The 24,313-nt window shown below is 39.5% G+C and overlaps 1 protein-coding gene across 1 annotated transcript; it reads left to right on the top strand.

Annotated features, from left to right (window-relative positions):
• The first annotated feature begins 795 nt into the window (after positions 1–795).
• LOC139743704 (signal recognition particle receptor subunit alpha-like) lies at positions 796–22,643 on the top strand. The gene is made up of 14 exons (XM_071654162.1): positions 796–937; positions 3,355–3,438; positions 3,983–4,177; positions 4,999–5,104; positions 5,907–6,054; positions 7,748–7,910; positions 9,332–9,471; positions 13,316–13,425; positions 14,733–14,819; positions 17,093–17,265; positions 17,767–17,980; positions 19,183–19,268; positions 21,516–21,692; positions 22,409–22,643. Exons 1-14 carry the CDS (start codon positions 821–823, stop codon positions 22,535–22,537), a joined length of 1,929 nt encoding a protein of 642 aa, XP_071510263.1. The 5' UTR covers positions 796–820; the 3' UTR covers positions 22,538–22,643.
• Positions 22,644–24,313: the final 1,670 nt, after the last annotated feature.

Genomic DNA, 24,313 nt, shown 5'->3' with positions numbered 1-24,313 from the left:
AAAAGATAAAAAGAAGCAAGCTGATAAATAGCAAGAAAATTGGCAAAACGACACTTGCAGAAACCCTTGGTTATGTAAATACTTTAAAAAAAGATATCACACACACACACACACACACACACACACATAAACTCATGTAATGCAAATATGTAGGAAGAGGAGGAGGCCCTATATGTATGTGTATGTGTATGTATTCATGCATGTGTGTGTCTTACATCAACCAGGATGTTGGGATTCTTGAAAAAGTGAAATCTGTATTATAATATTGAATGCGGATCTTTCATGGAATAATGCAAATGCCATGTTTTCCTTATAAAATGAGTGCAGACAGAATGATTTGGTGTTGCTGTTGTTGTTTCTTTAAACGCACATTCAATAGGATGGCGATCTAGAGTGATATCAAAATGAAGAAAGAAATTAGATATGGAACGAATAATAAATTTCCCTCCGCAGTCATTTATTTTGTAGCGAACTTCCGCTTTCCTCAATTGTTGTAGGTTGTAATGATTCTCCGCATGTCGAGTGTGTGTGTGTGTGTGTGTCGCTGTGTTTTCCCCACAGAACTGATATGTGGTTTTCATTTGACCTTGTCCATATCATATCACACCATGCACTTTCCCCACAGATAGCTGGCGCTGTTCCTTTTCATGCGGACACATTAATAATCACACAACAACATTATACACGTATTGTACACTGCATGCACTGCACGACCGTACCGTACCGTACGTTGAGTGCTTATGCTGCATGTAACATAACACATAGGCGCTTTAGGCGAAGATTGCGAAATAGCAACGTCGAAGGAAGGGGTCGGTACAATATGCTCGATCTTTTCACGATTTTTAGTAAAGGTGGCATTGTTCTTTGGTGTTTCCAAGGAACATGCCAAGCCTTCAGCACCCCAGTAAACTCACTCATCAAGAGTGTGATCCTCCAGGTAAGAATACTGTCGCAAAATGCGTTCCTTTTCTTCATGTCGAAATGCGAGAGAGCGATTGTGTGTGTATAGATATCGTACAGTAGTTTACCACCACAGTGTACGATGTACGTAACTATGAAGGCTGATCATCATTACAATCAATGTAGTAGACAATGGTTTTGTACACGTGCACATTGCAGATTGCAGTAGTTTGACACGTATAACCTACACGTAGCGTATGGAGAAGCCCTTTTGTTATGATGGGTTATGAACAGTAGGGCAAAGATCTACACCAATACTAAAGTCTAGATTCTAGTTGTTATGCTGTAAATTTTTGCACACCATCGCCGCATCGGCCATCCCATTCCTGAGCTTGGCTTTTTTTTTTTTTGGGGGGGGGGGGGGTGTTTCACGAATTATGGTACTGTAAAAGAGGAAATTTTCGCGGTGTTGAAATTTTCGCGCATTTCGCGCAACAAGAAGCTAGCACAAAAATAAAAGCACGCGAATGTTTTTGCATGCCATATGTTCCAGTAGTCAGTACTTGATTTGATGTCTTGATTCTGTGGAATTAAAAACACGCGAAAGTCTTCTGACACGGCCAATCGCGAAAAATTAGTCTCGCAAAAATATCCACTTTTACAGTATACCACTAGAGTTCTTACTGCACTGGCACTGGTTTCCCTGTTCAATTTTATTAGATTCCTGGCTATTCTAAATCACCACCCACGTCAAATTATCAGTAGGGCCTAATGTTTACAGAATGATTCCATTGTTATTTATCTTATCTTGTATCTATTATCAATGGCTACATGAAAAAGCCATCTCCAAAATCTTAATTTTTGTTACAAAGTTGGACAACATTGAAGACACACACACAGCATAAGGGCCTACCCTAATTTGTAATAATTTTTTAGTCAATCTTACAATAGTTAAATTTTAAGTTCGACTTAAAACACCATCCTGGCATTGGGCCATGCATTGTAATTGATCATCACTTACTCGCATCTCACAGACAATGAGTGACGTGACTTGACTTGCCTAGTCTCGCTCGGCCTGGTCGGAACGAAAATAAGTTTGTTCTATTTCTGATTTGCCTTTGAGGTTCTAATTTTCCTTAGCCGTGTTAGCAGATAATTACAATGAATGCATAAAAATCATGTGTGCAAAATGAAATGCTTTGATTTTAATTTTATGTTTATGATGAAGTAGCATTTTTATCAAATTTTAATACAATATCAGTTTATGTTTGGAATAGACGGCTTAGTGCATTACGATATTTGTGGGTAATTCAGCCTCGTGGGTAAACGCGGCCCCTTGTAATGGGGTTGTGAGCGGCTGAGTTTACAGTTAGGCTGAGTTTACCCACAATTACAATACTGCTACTGTTCTAGCCTGACGAGACGATGTGCGAAGCATTTACTGGTACAGCAACAGGTGTGACTGTATTACAAGTTGCATACTCTGCTACACTGTCTACTATAGTAATAACCCGTTGAGGATGGGTTGATTTTACTACAACATGAATTTCCCATAGACACCTGCCCGAGAATACTGGGGACTAGTCTTCTACGGGCTAATCCATTTGAAGATATATATATACAGCCATAAAAAACCCAGCATCAAGGTTCGACTTCGCATGGCAAAATTTGACCACCCGCAGAAGCATAGGTTGAGCATGTAGCTGGTGATCAAATTTTGGATGGCGTTATGGTTGAAGTATGGATGGATTTAATTCCATAGGTCTCAACACAATTATTGTACATTGTAGGTCCTACAGCTGTACATGTGAAAGAATCTTCTCTGTCAAGTACTTCATGTATTCAAAGATGCCCCAGTGGAATTAGAAAAGAATGACCCCCCCCCCCCACAATTAATTAATCAATGCCTGCCCATCTACTGTACGATTGTTCAGTTCTATTTTTCTGTAGGTTGGTAGGTAGGTGTTTGAATCTGAATCTTGTGTGGGATGTTTGGTAGGCCAAACGGAAACATTCAAAAGCTGTAGTTTTGCAAAAGAATTGTTGAATTATTACTTACTTATTCATTTTTATTTTTTTGTCAAGATTATCTATAATTTATGCTGGTTGCGGATTGTTTTTACACAAGAATAAAGAGAATAGTAATCATCTTCTTGAGAGGCTGCTTACTGTAGCTCTGAAAACAGCTCTTTCTAGAAGGAAAAAACAACAACGTACAACTAGAATTTGTTGTTCATCAAGAAAAAGACGGATTTACTCCCTGGCCCCATTTTATCGAAAGATACACTTGTACATGTACAATCAATTACAAATTTCCTCACCACACAGGCTGCCATGGACTTATGATAGAAATCAAAGTATAATCAATTATAACTGTTCATAAAACAGGGCCCTGATACCCTATATACTGCATATGTAGGCTAACTGTAACCATGTATTTCTTTTGATGAATAGGAGCGGGGAGGCAGCAACTCCTACAGCCATGGCGCTCTGACATTGAAGTACAAACTTGATAATGAGTTTGAACTCATTTTTGTGGTAAGTTTAATGCTACAAGTTTCTATTTCACATTAAGAGATAATGAATCCAACTATAACTGACTTACTAATTCAAAATGAATTAAATCTGACTCCTGCACTGAACTTTGGTTGAATGACATTTTAATGCAGAAAGTGATAAGATTTATAAGTTATATAGACCTACTGAAAATTTGTATTATGTGATTGTTTCTTTTTCTCCTACCAGAGTTCAGTAGTCTCAATGATTAAATGTGATCCCTAGATTGAGTTGTCTAGTGCAATAGTCATGTAATAGGCCTGATGAAACCCCTTAGAATATTGCAGTTTTGGAGAACATGCGGGAAGATTCTGGAAAGCCAACTTCCTGTTCTGATGCAATGCTGCATTTCAGGATGTTTGCATCAATGTTGCAGTGGAGCTGTTTGTGTGTGTGTGTGTGTGTGTGTGTGTGTGTGTGTGTGTGTGTGGTTCCTTTTTCTTTTTCTTCTGTTGTCACTGTAAGTTATAGATATTAGCCTGCTGTGGTAAGCAATATTCTGCATTTAATGGTGTGTTCTTTGCAGGTGGCATACCAAAATATTTTATCGCTGTCGTACATTGACAAGTTCATCGATGATATTCACCAAGAGTTCCGAGACAAGTACAAGGATGATTTGAAGAGCGGAAGGATATTTGGTCCATTTGACTTTGACAAAGATTTTCATCGGCTGCTCAAGCTAGCTGAGACGAAGAAAACTGGAACCAAGCAAGTGAAGCCGGTAAGTGTGGCACCTTTGGTATTTTCTCATTTTATTCATGATGTACAGCATTTTGGGCTATGCTACAGGCATGTAGCTCGAATGATACAAAGTCATATTGATCAAATTACATCATGATTATGGCTGTTCTTTTGCTCTGCTATATGTTGCTGTGAAATACCTTCCAGTTAAAACTAAACAACATGTTCTTTCCTCAATTTTTTGAATTTTGGAGGATATGGGTATTGCATTATCATGTGCAATCCAACAAAGTACAAACTAAACTTGAAGGAAAATGTAAGATCCAGTCTATGCATAACTTTAATACCCATACAAGTATGGTAGTCTGAGAATAACAGAAGGTGATATTGTACATGTTATGTAAAATAAGATGCTGCCTATCAGGCATGATGGATACAATGTATGTCTTCCGGAATTTACTTTGTCAATTAGTAGCAGCCAAAATATAAAAATCATTAGCGTACATGCTCTCGAGGGATTATTGATTGATGTTATTTACATTGATGAAGGGCAATTTGACAATCAGTTGCAATTCAACTTGATGCAATATTTTTTTTAAATCAAAGTTGTTTTATATATATGAATATCAGAGTAGTACAAATTCATGTTTAAGGGCAGTTATGTTTTAGTTCTCAACTAATAAGATAAGAAAAAATACATACATATACAATGTACATTTAGGGGGTTGTTTATTTTGGAATACCATGTGTAACGAGTAAACATGTACATTCCAGTTAGTGTCTGTTGTATAAAGTTCCAAGTGAATTTGACAAAATGTTGTTAGAAAGGAAACATTTGTTGTCTTGTCTTTTCTGCTGTAGATGCGAACTTTTGAAGAATCCCAGAAATCCAAGAAAACCGTGGGATCTATGATCATTGATCCTAACAAGGAAGAGAAGAACGCCAGTAACAAAGCCAAAAAGTCAGGTACAGACAACAACAACAACAACAACAACAAAAATCCTTGTATACAATGACTTTTGTGCAAGTTGTATCAAAGTGAGTCAAGTGTGTCAGCATCAGATTTTGACTAGGCACTTTAAATACAATGATCTTTTACAATGAATGTTCCATGATTGTACAGTGATAAGTTTAGTCCCGTGTGTTTAGTTGTGTCTTACCATGTGTTGACATAAAGTGACAGCCAGGCTGGTGTGTTGTGTTGTGATTTTACAAGTTCATTGAAACCAGGAGTCTACCTTTTAAAGGCATAATTTACCATTTGCAGATGAAACAAAAACCCAGCATTAGTGCTTTGAAATAGTTCTGAAATGTGAGTTAGGGATAGAAACAACCACTGTAAAAATTTCAATTGGTAAAATCGATGTTAAGTATTGTTAGATATACAAAATGTGAACAATACTTATACTAAAAATGTTTACATACTAAACCATCTACAGTTACGGTTTATTGAGAAAAATACAGGTCTCCTTATATTTTAGGTTTTATCGCAAAAATTTTATATGGTAGAATGTTTTGTGGTACAACAGACCTACACATATGCATTAAATGTCATATCTTGAAAATTGTTAAAATCACTGTTCCCAAAGGTAAACAGGACCTTTTAAAAAAAGAGGTCAATCTATGTTTTGTCAACATAAATCTCCATCACCATATGCGTGCTCAGACACTATGACACAAAATGTGGACATACTTACATTCATAGATGTGTACAGCCTTCTGGAATTGCTATGTCTCTACTTTTTGACACTCTCTCTTTGTTTGACAGGGAAGAGTGAAGCAAGCCCTCAGGCTGGTAAGAAAACTAGCAAGCAGCCTGACAGCACTGACGGGGGGAGTCTGGACGAGGAGACTATCATGCGCAATAGGGAGAAGATGTTCAACCGTAACAAACCGAAAAAGGCCGAGAAGTCACCGTGAGTTATGCCCTCGGTAGTAGTAATAGTACAGTGCACTCCCATTATAACGAACACGGTTATAAGGAAATTCCGGTTACAACAAAGTAGAAATTACAGCCACAATGTTATCCTCTCTATGTATTTCTATTGTTTATTTGTTTGGATATAACGAAAGAAAACTGCCGGTCCCGATGACTTCGTTATAGGGGGAGTCCACTGTAATACAGTCCGATCTCTCCTATCCGGCCTCCCTTTATCCGGATGCGGTCTTGGTGTAATATTTTTTAATCTAATGATTACGGGTAAAAGGAGGATTTCTAGCTCAAACAAAGTTCCTTCACATACTTACATGAATTACATATTCCCAACATAGTCAACATGCATTTACATCAAATTTTCATCTAAATAACGTGCATTTGAAGCTACCCCAAATTTTGGGCTGACAGCAAAGAAAGAGTTTTAGCTAACGCTACCTGCAATAGGTTACATGTACAGTGTATATATGTTATGTAGCAACATTGGGTAGGCAGCTGAGTATATTAAACATTGAATCTCCCACAGCCGGCCAAATCCCTTATCCGGATGAGCGCCGATCCTGACATGTCCAGATAGGAGAGGTCGACTGTATTAGTAGTACTCTTTTAGCATTTGTAGTGGTATAACTTAGTGATAGTATGTGTAATTGTAATAGTTGTTGCAGTAATGTAGTAAAAGTAGAAGTAGTAATGGAAGTGGTAGTGGTAGGAGAAGTAGTGGTAGATGATTTAGTGATGGTAGTAGTAATAATAGTTGTAGTAGCAGTGATAGTGTTAGTGTAGTATGCGGTAGCTGTAGATCGTAGTAGTATTATAGTAGTGGAAGTTGAATAGTACCGTAATAGGAAATAGAAGATGACATAGTGATGATAATAGTAGTAGTAGCAACTGTAGTATTTCACAGCGGCAGTAAATGTACATAATTACTGCTAGTGGTAGTAGTAGTAATGATTAAATGAAGTACTGTATGTGGTGTATATTTTACTGGGTTCTTATTTTTGCAAATTTTAAACACAATCTATTAATTCTGATCCCAACATGAATGCGACGTGCATATGTACATTTCTCCTGCCATGCTGCACACCATGATCACCAATTTAGCCACTCCTGAAATTGTCGGGGAAAATCCAGTTCGCAAGATATTAGACTCACTAAATACAACTGTATAGGATATGCTCTATACATTGGTCCTACAATGTACTTGTAATGATAGAGACTGTAGGTATGATGGCAGTAGCAGCAGTTGATTAAAGGTCTTGTTTTAATACCTTTGGGAGCAGTGATTTATAAAATGTTCAAGATATCACTGTTGTTGATATTGATATCTTTATTGATGCATATGTGTAGGTCACAAAACATCCTACCATATAAATTTGTGCAATAAAGCCTAAAATATAAGTAGATATTATTATTATTATTTTTCTTATTAAACCATAACTGTAGATAGTTTAATCTGGAAACATTTGTATTGTAACTATTTTTCACATTTTGTATATTTAACAATACTTCATTAATACATTGGTTGTTTCTATCGTTAACTCGCATTTTAGAACTATTTTGAAGCATAATGCTAGGTTTTTGTTTCATCTGCCAAAGGTAAATTATGCCTTTAAGTGTAACAGGTGGCATTGTTTAAAACAATGTTGTTAACTGGTGTGTGTTTTTCTTGTGAACAGTAAAGTGACGAGCAAGCCAACCAAGAAGACCAAACAGGCCACAAAATGGCCAGCAGGTGGGACTAATAAGGACATGGAGTCACTGGACTGGAGTAATAAGGCAGAGACCAATGGAACATCAGACGCTCAGAACGGAGAAAAGGAGTTTGATCTCAAGGATGAGGTTAGTGCTACTTTTGAGGTCGTAGATGGCGGTGTATGAAGTGGTATCATTTAGTATTAATACAGTGTAGCTTCTTCAATGTATCGGCAAGATGTATGTAGTGGTCTCATTTACACAGTGTAAGCAAGGTGTATGAAGTGGTATCATTTACCTGAGACCTTCCAACCATTCTCAATTGGAGGAAAGATTCTGAATTTTGACCATTTCCAGCTCTTGCTTCCGTAAGAGTTTCTTATCTTTCTTCGATAATCTTACTCCACACACCTGTGGGAATTGCTCTTTCTTTCCTGCTTTTGAGCCAAATCATCCCTATTTTCAGTTCGAAAGGTTGGGAGGTCTGCATTTTATTTACACAGTGTAGCCTATTTAGTGTAAGCAAGGTGTATGTATCAGTCATGTGCATATGCACCCAGTACTAAGTGTAACTTCTTCAGTGTAAAGCAAGATAGTGGTCTCACGTACACGTTGTAGTTCCTTCAGTGTAAGCAAGGTATATGAAGTGGTCTCCCTCACACCGTAGCTCCTTCAGTGTAAGCATGGTGTATGTAGTGGTGTCATTTTACACAATGTGGTTCCTTCAGTGTAAGCAAGATGTACAGTGTATGTAGTGGTCTTACTTACACAGTGTAGCTCCTTCAGTGTAAGCAAGGTGTGATCTTATTTACATGGTGTCGCTTCTTCAGTGTAAGGATGCTGTGTGTAGTGGTCATATTTACCCAGTGTAGCTTTTCAAGTGTTGCAAGGTATATGAAGTGGTCTTGTACATATGTAGTGTAGCTCCTTCGTGGGAGCAAGATGTATCAATGGTTGTTTTTACCCAGTGTAGCTCTTTTAGTGTAAAGTGCCCTTCTGTTCTGATGTATGTGACAAATATTTTGCAGGGTTTTTATTTCACAACTTTTGTGCGTCAGTGCTGTTGGTTAATTTAACAAAGCACGAAAATATTGACTCTGATCCTGACATGAATACGACATGTACCCTTACATGTACTGGTACGTAGTATGCAGTACTGTGTATCTGAACAAGGTGCATGGTGATACTTCATGATTGCAAGTTTAACCACTTGCAAAATTGTTGCAAAGTCTCTTTTCGTGAAAAATTAGACTCGCTCAAGTTATGGTGACCTGTACAAGCTTTTATTTTGGCAAGGGCTTAATTTTTGTTAATTTTGCAAATCAGAGTTGGACAATGAATTTAACAACATGTGAAAATATTGCCGTGCACTAGAGTAATAGTGCACTTATGATAGCGTCAATGTCAATTTGTGAAAACAGCATCTCGCGAAAATGTCTCTGAACCCCTTATTCACGAAAAAATATCTGTACGCAAAAATTGCACATATTAAAAAGTGAATTTTAGTTGACCCCTATAAGTGAGTTTGTATCACTTGGGAATACCTCTTTTGTTTCTTCTGTGGACAGGCGGCCTGGGTTGGTACCATGAAGGGAGATCTTCCTAACATCAATGAAGGCGATAGACTGAACGAAGAAGAAGAGGAGGAGGAAGAAGAAGAAGAGGAGGAGGAGGTAGCTGAGACTGTCAGCCAGAAAACTAAACCAAAGTAAGTTGTGTGAGACAAAGATGACAATTTTAAGAGGTGTATAGTTTTGGTTGGGTTGAGATGGGGATTCAGATTTTAACTTTTAGTGAGATACCGGTACTTAGAAACCACCATGAAATATTAAAAAGTACACAATTCTAGAAAGATTTAAAAGTTTATTTGATGAAAATCGGTTGTGAAATGGCCGAGATATCCAAAAACAAAGACGTCCTAATAAAAGGTGGAACCCACCTCAGGCCTCGAAATAGGATTTTGGAGGGGCAAGGCCATTTAGAAAAGGGCACTTTTTCCAAGAGGCCAGGGCACTTAAGTCAGTCAGAGGGGCACCAAGGCCACATTGGAAAGGGCATGTTTGGTGTTTATGAAAAAAGAAAGAAGAAAAACAAACCGAGAAAAACAAACAAACACACACACACACACACACACACACACAAAGTGCAACACACAACAAAAACCTCTTCCCTCCAGCTGTAACACATTCCCGATCTCCGCGTTTCTATCAGGTGAAATGACATTTTTTAAAACAGGAATAAAACAACAGTAGGTATTGATTGAAACTCGACACCCTTTCAGGCCAGCCAGGCCAGGCTGCCATGAAACTTCAAAGCACATTCCGACAGCTGGCTGGCAAAACCACAAGGCAAAGGAATTTGCGTGCGCGTGTAGATTGCTATGATTAGTCTGTGACAGACAGTTCATGACCTCCAAGAATGCGCCAGTACGCACGGTTTCTTCTGTTGATTGGTCTCTCTCTCTCTCCACCCCTCCCCATTCCCCAGTCTGGCACACCTTGGCATCGTGGGATTTTTCTTTTTTCTTGGTGAACTTGGAGTTCACTCTTTACTACTCTATCTGAATATGCGCTGCCATGCCTAGCTAGTACATACAATGTACTCCCGGCCGCTGCGCTGCAGAGGCAGTCGGGACGGTAAAAGCCGGTCGGGCGTACATGTACGTACACGTCGCCTCGTATCTCGCAAAGATACTTTGAGTTTGAATCAGATATATCGGGACGCGAGTGGACTGAAGGTATGATATTTGAGATCAGGAAAGTTGTTCAAGCTTATTAAAGAGACTTTAAGAAAGGGCATATCATACGTCATAAATAATAACTTTCATTCTAAAAGGGCACCACGGCCCCAAGAAAAAGGGCACATTTTTTTGGCTGTAACTTTGATCAAAAAACAAAAGGCATTGCGGCCAACGAGAGGGGCACCGACGGCCATGGCCGCCATGGCTGTCAGTTAATTCGAGGCCTGCCACCTTTTATGAGGACCATTACGTTTTGCTATGTTATTGGATAGCTCAGCCACTTCGAAACAGATTTTCATCAAATAAACTTTGAATTCCTCGTAGAATTGTGTGCTCTTCAATATTTCAAAGAAGTGGTTTCTAATCATCTTGCTTAAAGTTAAAACCTAAATCCCCGTGTCAACCAAAATTACACCATTTCTTTAAGAACTTAAATTATTGTCCCAAATAGAAGATGTGCATTTTGCATTGCTTTTGTTTTTACTTCAATGATTAAGGGAATTCTTTGCACTGGTGACATCATATCACTTTTATCACATGTTTGTGACGGTTTCATTAATATTTCAAAACATTGTCTATGGATCCTTTGAAATATCACTATACACGGGGAAGAGTAAACTGAAAACTGGATGGTGCCCGTGTTTGTGTAGTGCAGATTTTCTGGTGGATATCCTGCTGGCTGATTGAGTAGAAGAAACCACAAATGGTGGTGGGTACTGCAGACTTACACTGTAATACTTTGTTGTCTACTCCACTTGGTTACCTTTTTCCTGTTGTGGTAACTGGAGCAGGATCTGTTAGGGATGCGTGGATGTTTGTGGTCCTCAAGTTCACAACACATCAATTGACTACCCCATCTGAAGGGCAGACTGTTTTACCTCGTGACGGAGGAAAGGCAAGGTCACATGACCTTTACGAAGTTCATGTGACCTTGGTTCTCAAGTGTAGCATCCTACAAGTTTTGAGTGTGACATATTATCAGCTGAGCTAAGTTCCCCTCCTATGATAGTCACTGAAGGCAAGGTTTTTAGTGAAATTCCTTTTCTTGCTGACCGCAGTTTTGGTTTCTGTGCTTACTAATGGACTTTCAATATATATTCTCTCTCCCATTCTTTTTTTTAAAAATTTTTTATGGAGAAGTAAACCTCATTGTGAAATTTTTCCTCAGAAAGGCAGTTAGTATGCACACATTTTACAGTCACAGGATCTGCTAACTAGTATTTTTGTAATCATATTAAGTACATTTTTTTTTTTTTTAACGGAAAGTAAAACAAATTGTGGTTTTGAAATGAGTAGGAAAATGTGTAAAAGTTGAATGTAGCATTCCCATTTAATAGTGCAATGTCTCAATTTTCTTGACCAAGTTGCATTTCTTTCTTTTTTTTGTCTTCATGATCTGTCTGTTTTTCTTGTGCTGCAGCACGTCTGATCATTAGAGATTGGCAGCCATGAAATAATATAGCCAATAGGAAGCGCTGAAATGAGTCACGTGTGCTTTGGTTATTCTAGTCCCATTGCACTGCGTGTTAAATCCTATTGCCGATCGTCTGTGCGCGCGGCGGCTCCTTTGAATTGCATGCATACGCGCTGTCAATCCTGTAAACAACTTCTCGTAGTTCGGGCTGCCGGCCGGCCGGCCTTTCTTCCCATGTGCATAACATGTGTGGCATACGTATACGTACAGTACAGTAGACCAAGCGTTGTGGGACCGGACGCGTACATGGAGTCACTTTGAAGGGCAAATCCAACGATTTAGCAGCTTAATTCTCATGCCGTTTCAGAGTATGTTGTCTAGTAGGCCTATATGAGGAGTCTATATCAAGTCTTTAAGGTAAAGGGTGCATATTCTATGTAAAATAAGTAAGTTTTCATGCGGGAATTTAAGTGTCCGGAAACCCAACCCCCCATCATACTTATACTGTATGTGCGGGATTTCCGAGTGCGACGTGCATGCGTAAATCAAATGTTTGGGACGAACATCTTCGGACGTCTTGACCCACAAAGGTACGTGAAAAACGCTGAAAAATGCTGTTAGTTTTCGAATTTTCAACCCATTTTATAAAACAAATGATGCACAGGATTATTTCGTGGCGTTAGTGGAGGCGTAGCTCACTCGGGTATTTACAATGTAGTGCAACATGCACTCGGCTTTGCCTCGTGCATGTTTCACAATTGTAAATACCCTCGAGTGCGCTATACACCTCCACTAACGCACTCTATCCTGTGCATCATTTGTATAATAATACACAGGTGAGAGTGCATTAGTGGAGAGTGAGCTGCATCTCCACTAACGTCACAAACTCAAACCTGTGTATTATTTGATTTATAACATGGGTCGAAAACTAACAGCATTTTTCATGTACCTTTGTGGGTCAATACCAGTCAGAGACATGTAGCACTCGCTCAAAAGTCAAGATGTCCGAAGATGTTCGTCCCAAACATTTACGCACGTCGCACTCGGAAATCCCGCACATATAAGTACTGTACGTATAAGAGTATACGTACACGGTATACGCCACATGTTATGCACAAGAAAGGCCGGCTGGCAGCCCGAACTAGAAGTTGTTTACAGGATTGACAGCGCGTTTAGTAGCGCGCAACGCACTTGTAACCACTGATTGAGTGTGCACTGCTAGTGTAAACATTATGACGTCAGTGACTTCGCGCTTTTTTGCACGGCCGTGCATGTTAGTAAGAAAATAATGCACGCACATGTGACTCATTTCAGCGCTTCCAATTCGCTACATTCTTGAACCCATTTTATAAATCATGTTCACACATGTGAGACACTTTCTTGCTCATTTGCTTGTAGATCTGGAGGCTTTGGCATGTTCAACATGTTCCGTGGCCTGGTGGGGGCTAAGACACTGGACAAGCAAACTATGGCCCCTGTACTGGACAAGATGAGAGACCACTTGACCGGTGAGTCACATTGCCCAGAGCTGCAAAATTACTCTGATTTTTGTGGAAGCTTTGTGAAAAACTTGGAAAGCTACAATATTGTGTCTCAAATTCTCAATAATTTCGCAGACATTTCAGTTCAGTGAAGTATTTGCTATCTGTGGTAAATGTAAAATAATTAAAAAGAATATCTCCTGATTTGCAATGATAGAGGCAAATTTCATTTTATTTTTTTCTGTTTTGGTTTTTTTTTCTCGTTTCTTTCTTGGAGGATAGTGCATTGTCATAGTATTACGTATGTCACAATTTTTTAGCTGCCTTGAATTGCCAGAGAACTTTTGTTGCTGGGACCTTGTAAAATATTAGAATCCCTCCGTTTCCACACTTTCATATTTGGACTTAAATTTAATGGCCTCTATATTAAAGTGAAAACTAAGTTTCGGTAAGTGCTTGAGAACCCGTCTAGCACCATTTCATTTTTTCTTGCAATATATCGAAAGAGTCCACGAAGAAACTTACCTGGCTGACGCGGTTTGCCGGAATGATGAGTCAGTTTGGAGTATTTTGAGAAAAATGATAATAGCAGGAAAACCGACTTTTATTCCAGAAGGCTCCAGACTAACTCGGTCTCGGGGAAAAATTCGACCCTACTTCAGACAATTCACACGCAGTTCGTGATCGCCACATTCTACTGGCAAATGCAATAATACCAAATGAGGCCTAACTGAATGGACAGGAAAGTGCGTGCTAATGTAATCCTGTACAAACAAAACAAAAATGACAGCGCGCGGTCCTCAGTTGCTGAGACGCGCGGTCTTTTGAGTTTTTGTTGTTGTTTATCAAGTGCCTTTGATTGTTTTAGAGGTGCTTGATAGGCGCACACTAATTTTGCATGCACGCAAAAGAGGTTTTTGATGCGCGCGTTGTAACAACCAACAACTCGGACCATTACTGCGAGTAGCCAGAACACGAAGCGCTAGTTTATACAGGCCGCTCCCATAGGACAACACTGTACAATCAGAGGGACAACCATTACAACTCATCCCACCGTCAAAGCGAAGCCGAGTTATCCCCGAGTCCGAGTTTAGCCTGACCCCGTTCGGGTAAGTACTGAGACTGAACCTTTTTGGTTAATATTTCACATTTTCGTCGTTATCCATCGAATATCTTGTTATAACATCGTTATCCTGCACATTTCCTAAGCATACGTTCACATTTGGGAGCGAAATTTGACAACTTTTGCAGGCGTACCAGAACTTTGTTTGGGCTTTAAAGTACTTTCTCTTTATTGAATGTTTTATACATGGATGCTCTGTTCTGTCTTCCAGCTAAGAACGTGGCTCGCGACATTGCTGAGAAGCTGTGTGAGTCTGTGGCCACCAAACTGGAGGGCAAGGTTCTCGGCACTTTTGAGAGTAAGTCTTGAATTCTTGTCATGATGAACGGTTGTCATGGATATTTGGGGTTTTGTTAATACCCCACCCACACATAGTTTTTCAGAAGGACGTCCAAATTCTGTTTAAAAGATTGTTCTCGTGTGGTGAGATGGTAGATTGTAGAAATTCTGCAGACACTGTGTGGCGATCATGTTATATCAATAATTCTTTTCGAGGACCACTACAATTAGTGTACAGCAATCTTCTAATGTAGGATCAGCAGACTACCCAATGCTTTTCAGAATGATCTGATTCAATCCAGCTGTCTGTATGAAATGAATCACCCATCAAATCTTTCTTCAACTATTATGAGCATCAATATTTTCTTAGCCAAAAAAATGATTTCTTAGCGTATTTTCTTGTGACATCAAGACTTGAAAAAAATGTGACGCATCGATAAGATACATGTAGTCAGTGCCCATAATGAACGTCCTCAGATGAACTTCTGTCACTGTTTTTGTTCATGAGGTATTCATGACTGGTGAAATGACACAGTAATGTTGCTGTAAGGTAAAGATGCTTTATACATTGTAACATTGATGACCTTAACTCATAAGCTATGGAAGCTTTGCTGGTTTTGTATAAAGTTTGTGGGGATTCCAGAACCTGGGAGGGAAGAGCTTAAAGGGGATGGCTAGTAACTGATCAGTGGGAATGCTGAGGGATGATTGTTCCAATTCTTGTGGGATTCATTTAAGAGTACTTTATATAACTACTGTTGTGTGAAAATTATTTCCCAATGGTCTCATATTCAAGTAATGTGCAGTTTAATGGTTCAGGCTAGCATGCCTGGTCAGTGACGGGGCATTAATCTTCACATTACTTGAATATGAGACCGTTCTGAAGCAAATAATTTTCACACAACAATAGAAATATAAAGTACTCTTAAATGAATCCCACAAGAATTGGAACAATCATCCCTCAGCATTCCCACTGATTTCCACTGATCAGTTACTAGCCATCCCCTTTAAAGATGACCCTTCCCTTTTGCATTCCTTCCCAAATAGCACAGAATATGATATATTCCACCAGAATGTCAAGACTATTGTAAATCTATAACATTTCTGTGATATTTGAAGGTTGTTAGCTGTTAAAATTCAAATAATGCACCAAACGCTCACAGTTATGAGTTCTGTGTACTAAGCACAGCTGCATACATTAATCCTCCTGTGGTTGTAATATGATACTTATACTTCGAACAACAGATATGCATGTTAAAGCTGTCAGAAAAGAAGAATTCACTAGCTTCTCTTACTTTGTTATCAATGGCAAATAACAACACACCACTTACATGAACTACATGTACAACTAAGTGCATCACACAGGTCTGTAAAACTAGACTAGTATTTAGATTTGTAATTTTTGCGTAGTACGCAAAAATTATTCAAATCTTAACGGTCAATTTAACTAAACAAATAAAGACCCTCTTGAGTTCAAAATTTACAGGAGGTCTCCAAATAGTGTTTTCTTCAATACCTAAATGTTCTCACCAATTTTCCAAAAATATGCATGCAAAAGGGTTTGGCTGTCTTTAAAGACTCTCTAGCATGGGGACATCATAGAGTGGGAAGGCAGGCCCGGCTTGGATATATTTGAGAATCACTGTATCGAATTATGCACAGCTTTATCACTTATCTCTATGTAAGTTCCTACACAGCTGAAGAATCTTGAATGGAGTTGACCGATACCTATGAGTGTACACTTTGATGCACATATTCGCTGACATGTGGCTGATGGGAACTGTTTGTGGTTTTTGAATGCCCCTGGTAGAGAGCGAATCCCATTGGACCACCCATGTTTCTCTGTGCCACCGGGTCTTTAAAGGGACGGGACAGTTTCAGTTGAAATGGGGTTTGAGGTTTCCAACGCTTTTTGGTGATGATTTTTTAAGATAATGCAAAACCTCTTATGAAATATGAAAGAGCATATAATTTAAAGAGATATTCAAAGTTTTTTTGATGAAAATTGGGTATGAAGTGGCTGAGATATTCAAAACAAAGTAATCCTAATAGAAGATGGGACCCACCTTTTATTAGAATCCCTCTGTTTTATTTTGTTTTTGGATATCTCAGCCAGTTCAAAACCGATTTTCATTAAATAGACATTAAATTCCTCTGAGAATTGTAGACTTCCTAACATTTCATGAAGTGGTGTTTAAATATCTTGTAAAACATTAAATGCAGAATTCTCACCTCAACCAATCCTGTACCATCCCTTTATTAACATCCCTCTTTTTTTTCTTCCTGCTGTAGGAGTGACATCTGTTGTCAAGGAGGGCCTTCAGGAGTCCCTGGTCCAGATCCTGTCTCCACGGCGACGGGTGGACATCCTCCGGGATGCCTTTGAGGCTAAATCTCACGGCCAGCCATTCTCCATCACATTCTGTGGTGTGAATGGAGTCGGCAAGTCCACCAATCTGGCTAAGGTTAGAATACTTTAATAAAAGTCACTTATGGTTCATAAGTCACTTGTAGTTCTAAAGTCATTTTGGGTCATTCTAGCTTGGCCGCATGTTGTGTAAGGTGTAGTTTCTATGGAGATCGTAGCTTGTGGCATGCAGGTCACCATCATCCCATTACTTTGTGGTTGTATTCTCACAACTTGAACACACATAGATGACACATAAACCATTTCTCTTGTGCATCAAGGTTACAATAACTGAAGCCAAAATATTTATCAGTGTTATCACATGATGCTGAAATCCTGATATTTTTTTTTCTATACTGCATTATTTTGTAAGCCCACTATGCAAAGTCTCTAGAGAACAAAGATATATTTCTTAGAGTTTGTATAAACAAGAAATCACTATTTAATAGCAATGGAAGAGACAGTTCATTAAGCAATGCAGCTGAAATCGTGCAGTTTTTTGCCAACTTTTTGTGGAAATTGACTCAAAATTTTCTCACTACGTCAACCCTTCCCGTAGATCTGTTTCTGGCTGATTGAGAATGGCTTCCGGGTGCTGATAGCGGCCTGTGACACGTTCCGAGCCGGAGCTGTTGAGCAGCTTCGTACCCACATGCGCCACCTGAACGCCCTGCACCCCCCAGAGAAGCACGCCGGTCAGGCAGCTGTCCAGCTCTATGAGAAAGGATACGGGAAGGACGCTGCGGGGATAGCCATGGAAGCCATCAAGTTTGGTGAGAATCTTTCTAAATAAGTCGTCGATTACTGTATACGCCAAATATTTCGCGAGGTTTTTCATTTTCGCGAATTTCGCGAGTCGGCCGCTATTCGCGAAATTAAAAACACGCGAAAATATTGACTCTAATGCTGATATGAATGTGACGTACGCATATACATTTCTCCGTTCAGTACAGGACTCCACGATCGCGAATTTAACCACTCGCAAAATTGTTGTGAAGTCCCGATTTGCAAAAATTTAGACTCGCGAAATATACGGCATATACAGTAACTTCTTTGACAGGCTAAAGCTGGCAGACGACAAACCATGACTGGAGAATAATCAGGAAAGTCTTATTGAACCTGTAATGTGCCAGGGTCATACTTTCTCACGTCAGCCGAAGTTTTTAGAGCCTGGGACTCGTACTAAACCCTTGACTACTACAGGTAATGGGAATTCACCTCAGAGTAAATACACTGTACATGTCATGTGTGGATTCCAGTAAGTTAAAGGGATGGTACAGTATTGGTGGAGATGAGGATTGGGCTTTTAACTTTTTGTGAGATACCAAGAACACACTTACGAAATAGTACAGAGCTTACCATTTTAAGAGGAATTCAAAGTTTATTTGATGAAAATCGGGTTTGGAATGACTGAAACATCCAAAAACAAAGTAAAACAAAGCGACTGTAATAAAATGTGGGTCCCACTCTTTATTAGAATCGCTCTGTTTTGGATATCTCGGCCATTTCAAGACCAATTTTCATGAAATAAACTTTGAATTCCTCATGGAATTACATGCTCTTTCATATTTCATAAGAGGTTTCTTATTATCTAACCAAAAAATGTTAGAAGCCTGAACTTAGGTCTCAACCAAAACTGTACGATCCCTTTAAAGATCACATTTCAATTGGTACTGTACATCTTAAATGCTGGTTTAAACTCTGATTTTAACTTTTTTGTTGTTGAATAGATTAAAATGCATTAGATATTTGATTAAAATTTATAGCAAGCTCACGAGGCCAAGGTATGTCAACAAAAAAGCATACCATGATGGCAGTCTTCTTCAAATTTTGGTCCTTTTAAAGTTGATTCCATATAAACTGATCTGGCTAGATAAAGAATATTTATACAAAAGCTGTCGTATGGGGTAGCGATTCTTTGTAGGAGGTACAGTGTAGCATGCTGAGTGTTTTCTCTGCATTGTTCTTTTTAAAGCCCGCGACTGCCGCTTCGACGTCGTCCTCATTGACACAGCCGGACGAATGCAGGACAACGAACCCCTCATGAGGGCGCTGTCTAAGGTATGTGACAAGATCCTGGTGAGATATGCAAGGGAGATATGTGACCTGCCACAACAAAGGATCCGAAAATCTCTGAGGGCTGAGCTGAGAAAATTGACTTGGAAGTCAGATCATCAAAATCGGTCAAATCGATTGGATTTATTTTTTTGACATAATTTTGTAGTACAATGTATCGTCTGTCATCTGCCGAAATTTCAAAGCTAAATGATCAAAGGAAAGGTGAGAAAGTAAGGTTTTTTTTCTGGGCCGTGATTTTCTGACTTTCAACGGAACAGAAACGTGTCCGGGCGACAAGACCTTGTATCGATCTACAAAATGTCAAATGTTCAGGAGAGCCAAAAAACATGGCGGCCAAAGCACTATAGCGAATGGTATAGCCTGTCCTTTGACATGCCGTGGTGGCTTCATTTTTCAATAGGGTATGACAGTTAGGATTTGGACAGGACATCACTGAACTGATTATTTGACCATTAATAAAAAAAAATAGTCATTTTCACCAAAATTTGAGATACAAGGTCTTAAAAGCGTGTAAATTAAATCTGTTCGACTGGACTTACTTGTGAAAATCACGGAGAAAACAGTTTCGTGACTCGTCCGAGTCACTTCTTCAGCTCTGTCTGGCTGGCGAGCATTCACCCGTGGAGGGTGAATGGGCGATGTTACTGCCTTTATTGTCTGTACGTCGAGGAATTTTTCGGATCACCGACTTGTATGTTGGTGAAAGGTTGTGTCGGAGTCCCCCTCCCCTGTTGAGTGAAGAATTTTCCGCATTCACATACACAGCTTCACGGACTCCTCTTTCAAACCATCTGGTTTCCTTGTCAATGATGTCGACCTCTTTGTCTTCAAAATGGTGCCCCGTGTTCTTCAGGTGGGTGAACACGGCCGACTCGTTCCCAGCTGAGCTGGATCTACGATGTTGGTAGAGACGTTTGTGGAGAGGTTGTTTGGTTTCACCGATGTAGTTTTCTTTGCAGTCTTTTCCCTGACACTTTATCCTGTAAATTACATTGTTCCGTTTGTGTTTTGGGATTTTGTCTTTAGGATGAACTAGTCTCTGTCGAAGAGTGTTGGTCGGCTTGAAATATACAGGAATTCGGTAGAAGCTGAAAATCCGTTGGATTTTCTCTGACAGTCCTTGGCAGTATGGGACTGAAACCCCTCTGCCTCGTTGCTGGGTTGTGCTACTGGAAGCCCTGTCTCTGACGTCCCGTTTGCGAGGGTGAAGGGCTTTCTCAATGCTCCAGTGTTTGTAACCGCAGTTTTTCAGGACGGTTCGTAGGTGTTGATGTTCCTTTTCCTTTGTCTCTTCAGAGGAAGGGAGGTAGGATGCTCTGTGAAACAGAGTTCTTACAACTCCAAGTTTGTGAATAAGTGGGTGGTGGGAGTCGAACAACAAGTACTGGTCTGTGTGTGTGGGTTTGCGATAAACTGAAGAACATAAGGTGCCGTCCTTGTTGACCGTGATCAAGCAATCCAAGAAAGGGAGACTGTTGTCCCTGATGTTCTCCATGGTGAACTTAATGAACGGATCACAGTTGTTAATGTGCTGAAAGAAACTGTCAAGTTCGGTAGACTGTATCTTGACCCATGTATCGTCAACGTACCTGTACCAGTGGGAGGGCCCTGTTCCATTAAATGAGTCTAGAGCTGATGTTTCAAAGTGTTCCATGTACAGGTTGGCTAGGACTGGAGATATGGGTGAGCCCATGGCACAGCCATGCTTCTGTTTGAAAAAGGCACCATTGTACACAAAATACGTTGTGGAAAGACACAGTTCTAACCTTTCACCGACATACAAGTCGGTGATCCGAAAAATTCCTCGACGTACAGACAATAAAGGCAGTAACATCGCCCATTCACCCTCCACGGGTGAATGTTCGCCAGCCAGACAGAGCTGAAGAAGTGACTCGGACGAGTCACGAAACTGTTTTCTCCGTGATTTTCACAAGTAAGTCCAGTCGAACAGATTTAATTTACACGCTTTTAGCATACTACCTGGATGAATCAAAATCTGCATCGATATACAAGGTCTTGTCACTTTAGCGACGTTACATATCATCATGTCCTCCTCCAAAGCTGCATCGAGAAGTTTGGATCGTTTGAATTTATCTTGAAGCGTCAACAGTCCTGATTCAGAAATCTGTTGAGTTTGGAATGAAACAAAGTGAAAGTCAAATTTCCCTATCAAAAGAGAAAACAGAGTGGCTTTGTTGATTTCCATCTGTGTCTTCTTCCTGCCCCCAGCTGATCAAGGTGAACCGGCCGGACCTGGTCCTCTTTGTGGGTGAGGCCCTGGTGGGGAATGAGGCTGTGGACCAGCTGACCAAATTTAACAGGGCTCTGGCTGACTACTCCGACTCTGAAAACCCCCGCCTCATCGATGGAATAGTCCTGACAAAGTTTGATACCATTGATGACAAAGTAAGTTGATAGAATTAAAAAACAGGACTGTTCATGCTGTTCTGTGTACCCCAGAATTATACAGTGCACTCCCGCTATATAGCAAACATGGTTATAACAAAATTCTCGGTACTAACGAAGTAAATATTCAGGTCCCCAAATTATCATCTATATCTTTATACACTTTACTGTTCGGCGATGACGAAATTTCAATATAACTAAAGAAAACTGCTGATTCCAAGGAATTCATTATAACATGAGTGCACTGTATACGAAGGGAGACTTTCAGTCAGGAGCAATAAAATTGATTGAAAACTGTCATCTGAGTTTCAGAATTGATAATACGTAGAACATTATTGCAGTAAACACATTAACACTATCTATACAGCTTGTGTGATTGTGTAGTATCCAGTGAATAAATTCTTTTCAGGCAATGTAACACTGCACAATCCAAATGAGCATGATATTTTGAATGTAAGAGTTGATATGATAATTTGTCAATGCTTTAGTGTGTTGTGATCATACTACTTTCTAGTAATTTTTGTCTTTCACTTTGTGGCATATTGCTTAATATTGCTGATATGATGTTATGAAGTATGATATTAATCTTGGCAGTAAATCATTTTTAACTTTACCAAGTGATTTTGCATTCGGAAATTTACTACAAGTGATTAATAGTGGAATGCAACCAGGATGTTGCTGATTTGACAATCTGTGTTTATTCCTTGCCAAACCAGGTTGGTGCAGCCATTTCGATGACCTACACCACCGGTCAGCCCATCGTCTTTGTGGGGACTGGTCAGACCTACCGTGACCTCCGCAACCTTAATGTCCAGGCAGTGGTCAATGCTCTCCTCAAAGCCTGAAATCCTGGATGACCACTGCAATGCATGATGACCATGATGATTAAATTGAGAAAAGTTTATAGCTCCTTTTATGGACTGTTACTATCCCTTCTTACAAGTACAAACATCACAGTAAAAAAATTCAGCAGTTGAGAATTTTGTTGAAACATTTTAATCTGTCTCCCTTGCTGTGAAAGTAGAAAACTTGTTTTGTTTTTATTCACACTTTGGAGCTTGATGATCATGACATTGGGTGATTGAATAACTTGCACAGTTGGCAGGTTTGTTCAATATAAAGTACAAGTACTGCTTATAACAAGTTAAACTCTGTGGTCAACCGTGTTATCAGGGAGGGGTGCATGAAGAAGACGATGGTAGTGCTGACCGTTCATTCACTTATAGGGATGAATTTAACATTGCACTTAGTCTCTGACGATGAAGAAAGTTGGCCTAAGTTGCCCCTTTGAAATTGGTATTTTTTTGTTTCACACTCAGATGACATTAATTAATACTTTATCTGTTTCTTGAGCAATTTACTTGTTACCTCCCTGTGTACTACAGTGTAAACCTCCAGTGTGCCACATTATTCTGTGACTGCAACACATGAGCGATTTTGGAAAACATTTTGTTTCTCAAAGCCATGTAGCTTTTTATAGATGCATCTGTGCTAGAAATGCAGCACAGCAAAGTTGTAGCAAAAATTGAAAGAAAACTTACTGACAAATCTATGGCTATGATGCTTTTAGTGTACTATGACATAATAGTGCTCTCAAGTTATCATGAACACGATTATAACAAAATTTCAATATGATGAAACAAAAATTTAAGACTCAAAATTATCATCTATATTTCTTTATGTGACCTACTATTGGACTGTAACGAAATTTTTACATAACGAAAAAAACACCAGTCCTGAGGACTTCGTTATAAAGGAGTGCACTGTATTGAGATTTAACAGTTGATTTGTGCATGATCATGAGATTGAGCAAAATTGGCAAGCTGTGGAAGGAGTTGGGTGTTCGAACATGCACACAAGGAGTTAATACAGGCTAGTGGTATCTCAGCTTTGACCTTATGGTCTGGGGGGCATTTCATGAAGGAACTTGTCGGATAAAATATCTGACAAGTCAATAATATCCGACAAGTTTTGAGAAATTCTTTAGTCTGATTGGCTGATTTCTCTGAACTTGTCGGATATGATTGACTTGTCGGACATTTTATCCGACAAGTTCTTTCATGAAATGCCCCCCAGATCACACCATTGAGGAGCTCAGTCAAAGTCTTGAGAGTTTGTTCAATTTTTTTTTTCCTTGGGCTGGCAGCATCACAATACTGTTAGCTTGTTGACATTCCATGTGGGAGCAAGGGTGAATCCTCTAGGAAGAAAAGCATCAGGGGGGCATTTCAGGAAGGCAAATTTGCTCTCAGCCAATCAGATGCAAGGATTTCTGTAGCTTATAACAGTTTGTCAGAAAAAAAAAAATGGTAAAAAATCTGACCAAATCCTTCCTGAAATGTCCCCTAGAACAACATCAACTACGAGGGGGAAAAAAAAAGAAGATATGTGAGTGATTTTATGAAGGAGTCTCAAGTTGAGAATGAAACAAGCAAAGTAGAGACATTCAGCAATTGATTTGAAATAGTTCTTTGTGAGTTAGGATCTGGGCCCCATTTCATAAAAAAAGTAGAGTTGCCATCCTAACTTCTTTTATGGAATGGGGTCCTGGTGGTATGGATTGGGGATGGGGTGTGTTGGACAGGTGGTTGATGGAAAAGGGGTAATGGCACCCTCTCCTG

The sequence above is a fragment of the Diadema antillarum genome, unplaced genomic scaffold (assembly GCF_040938485.1).
Source record: "Diadema antillarum isolate AM-2024a unplaced genomic scaffold, OU_Dant_1.0 seq00001103_RagTag, whole genome shotgun sequence".
NCBI classification, from domain to species: domain Eukaryota; kingdom Metazoa; phylum Echinodermata; class Echinoidea; order Diadematoida; family Diadematidae; genus Diadema; species Diadema antillarum.
The sequence above is the reverse complement of the archived record's forward strand: the minus strand, read 5'-3'. Positions and strand labels throughout refer to the sequence as shown.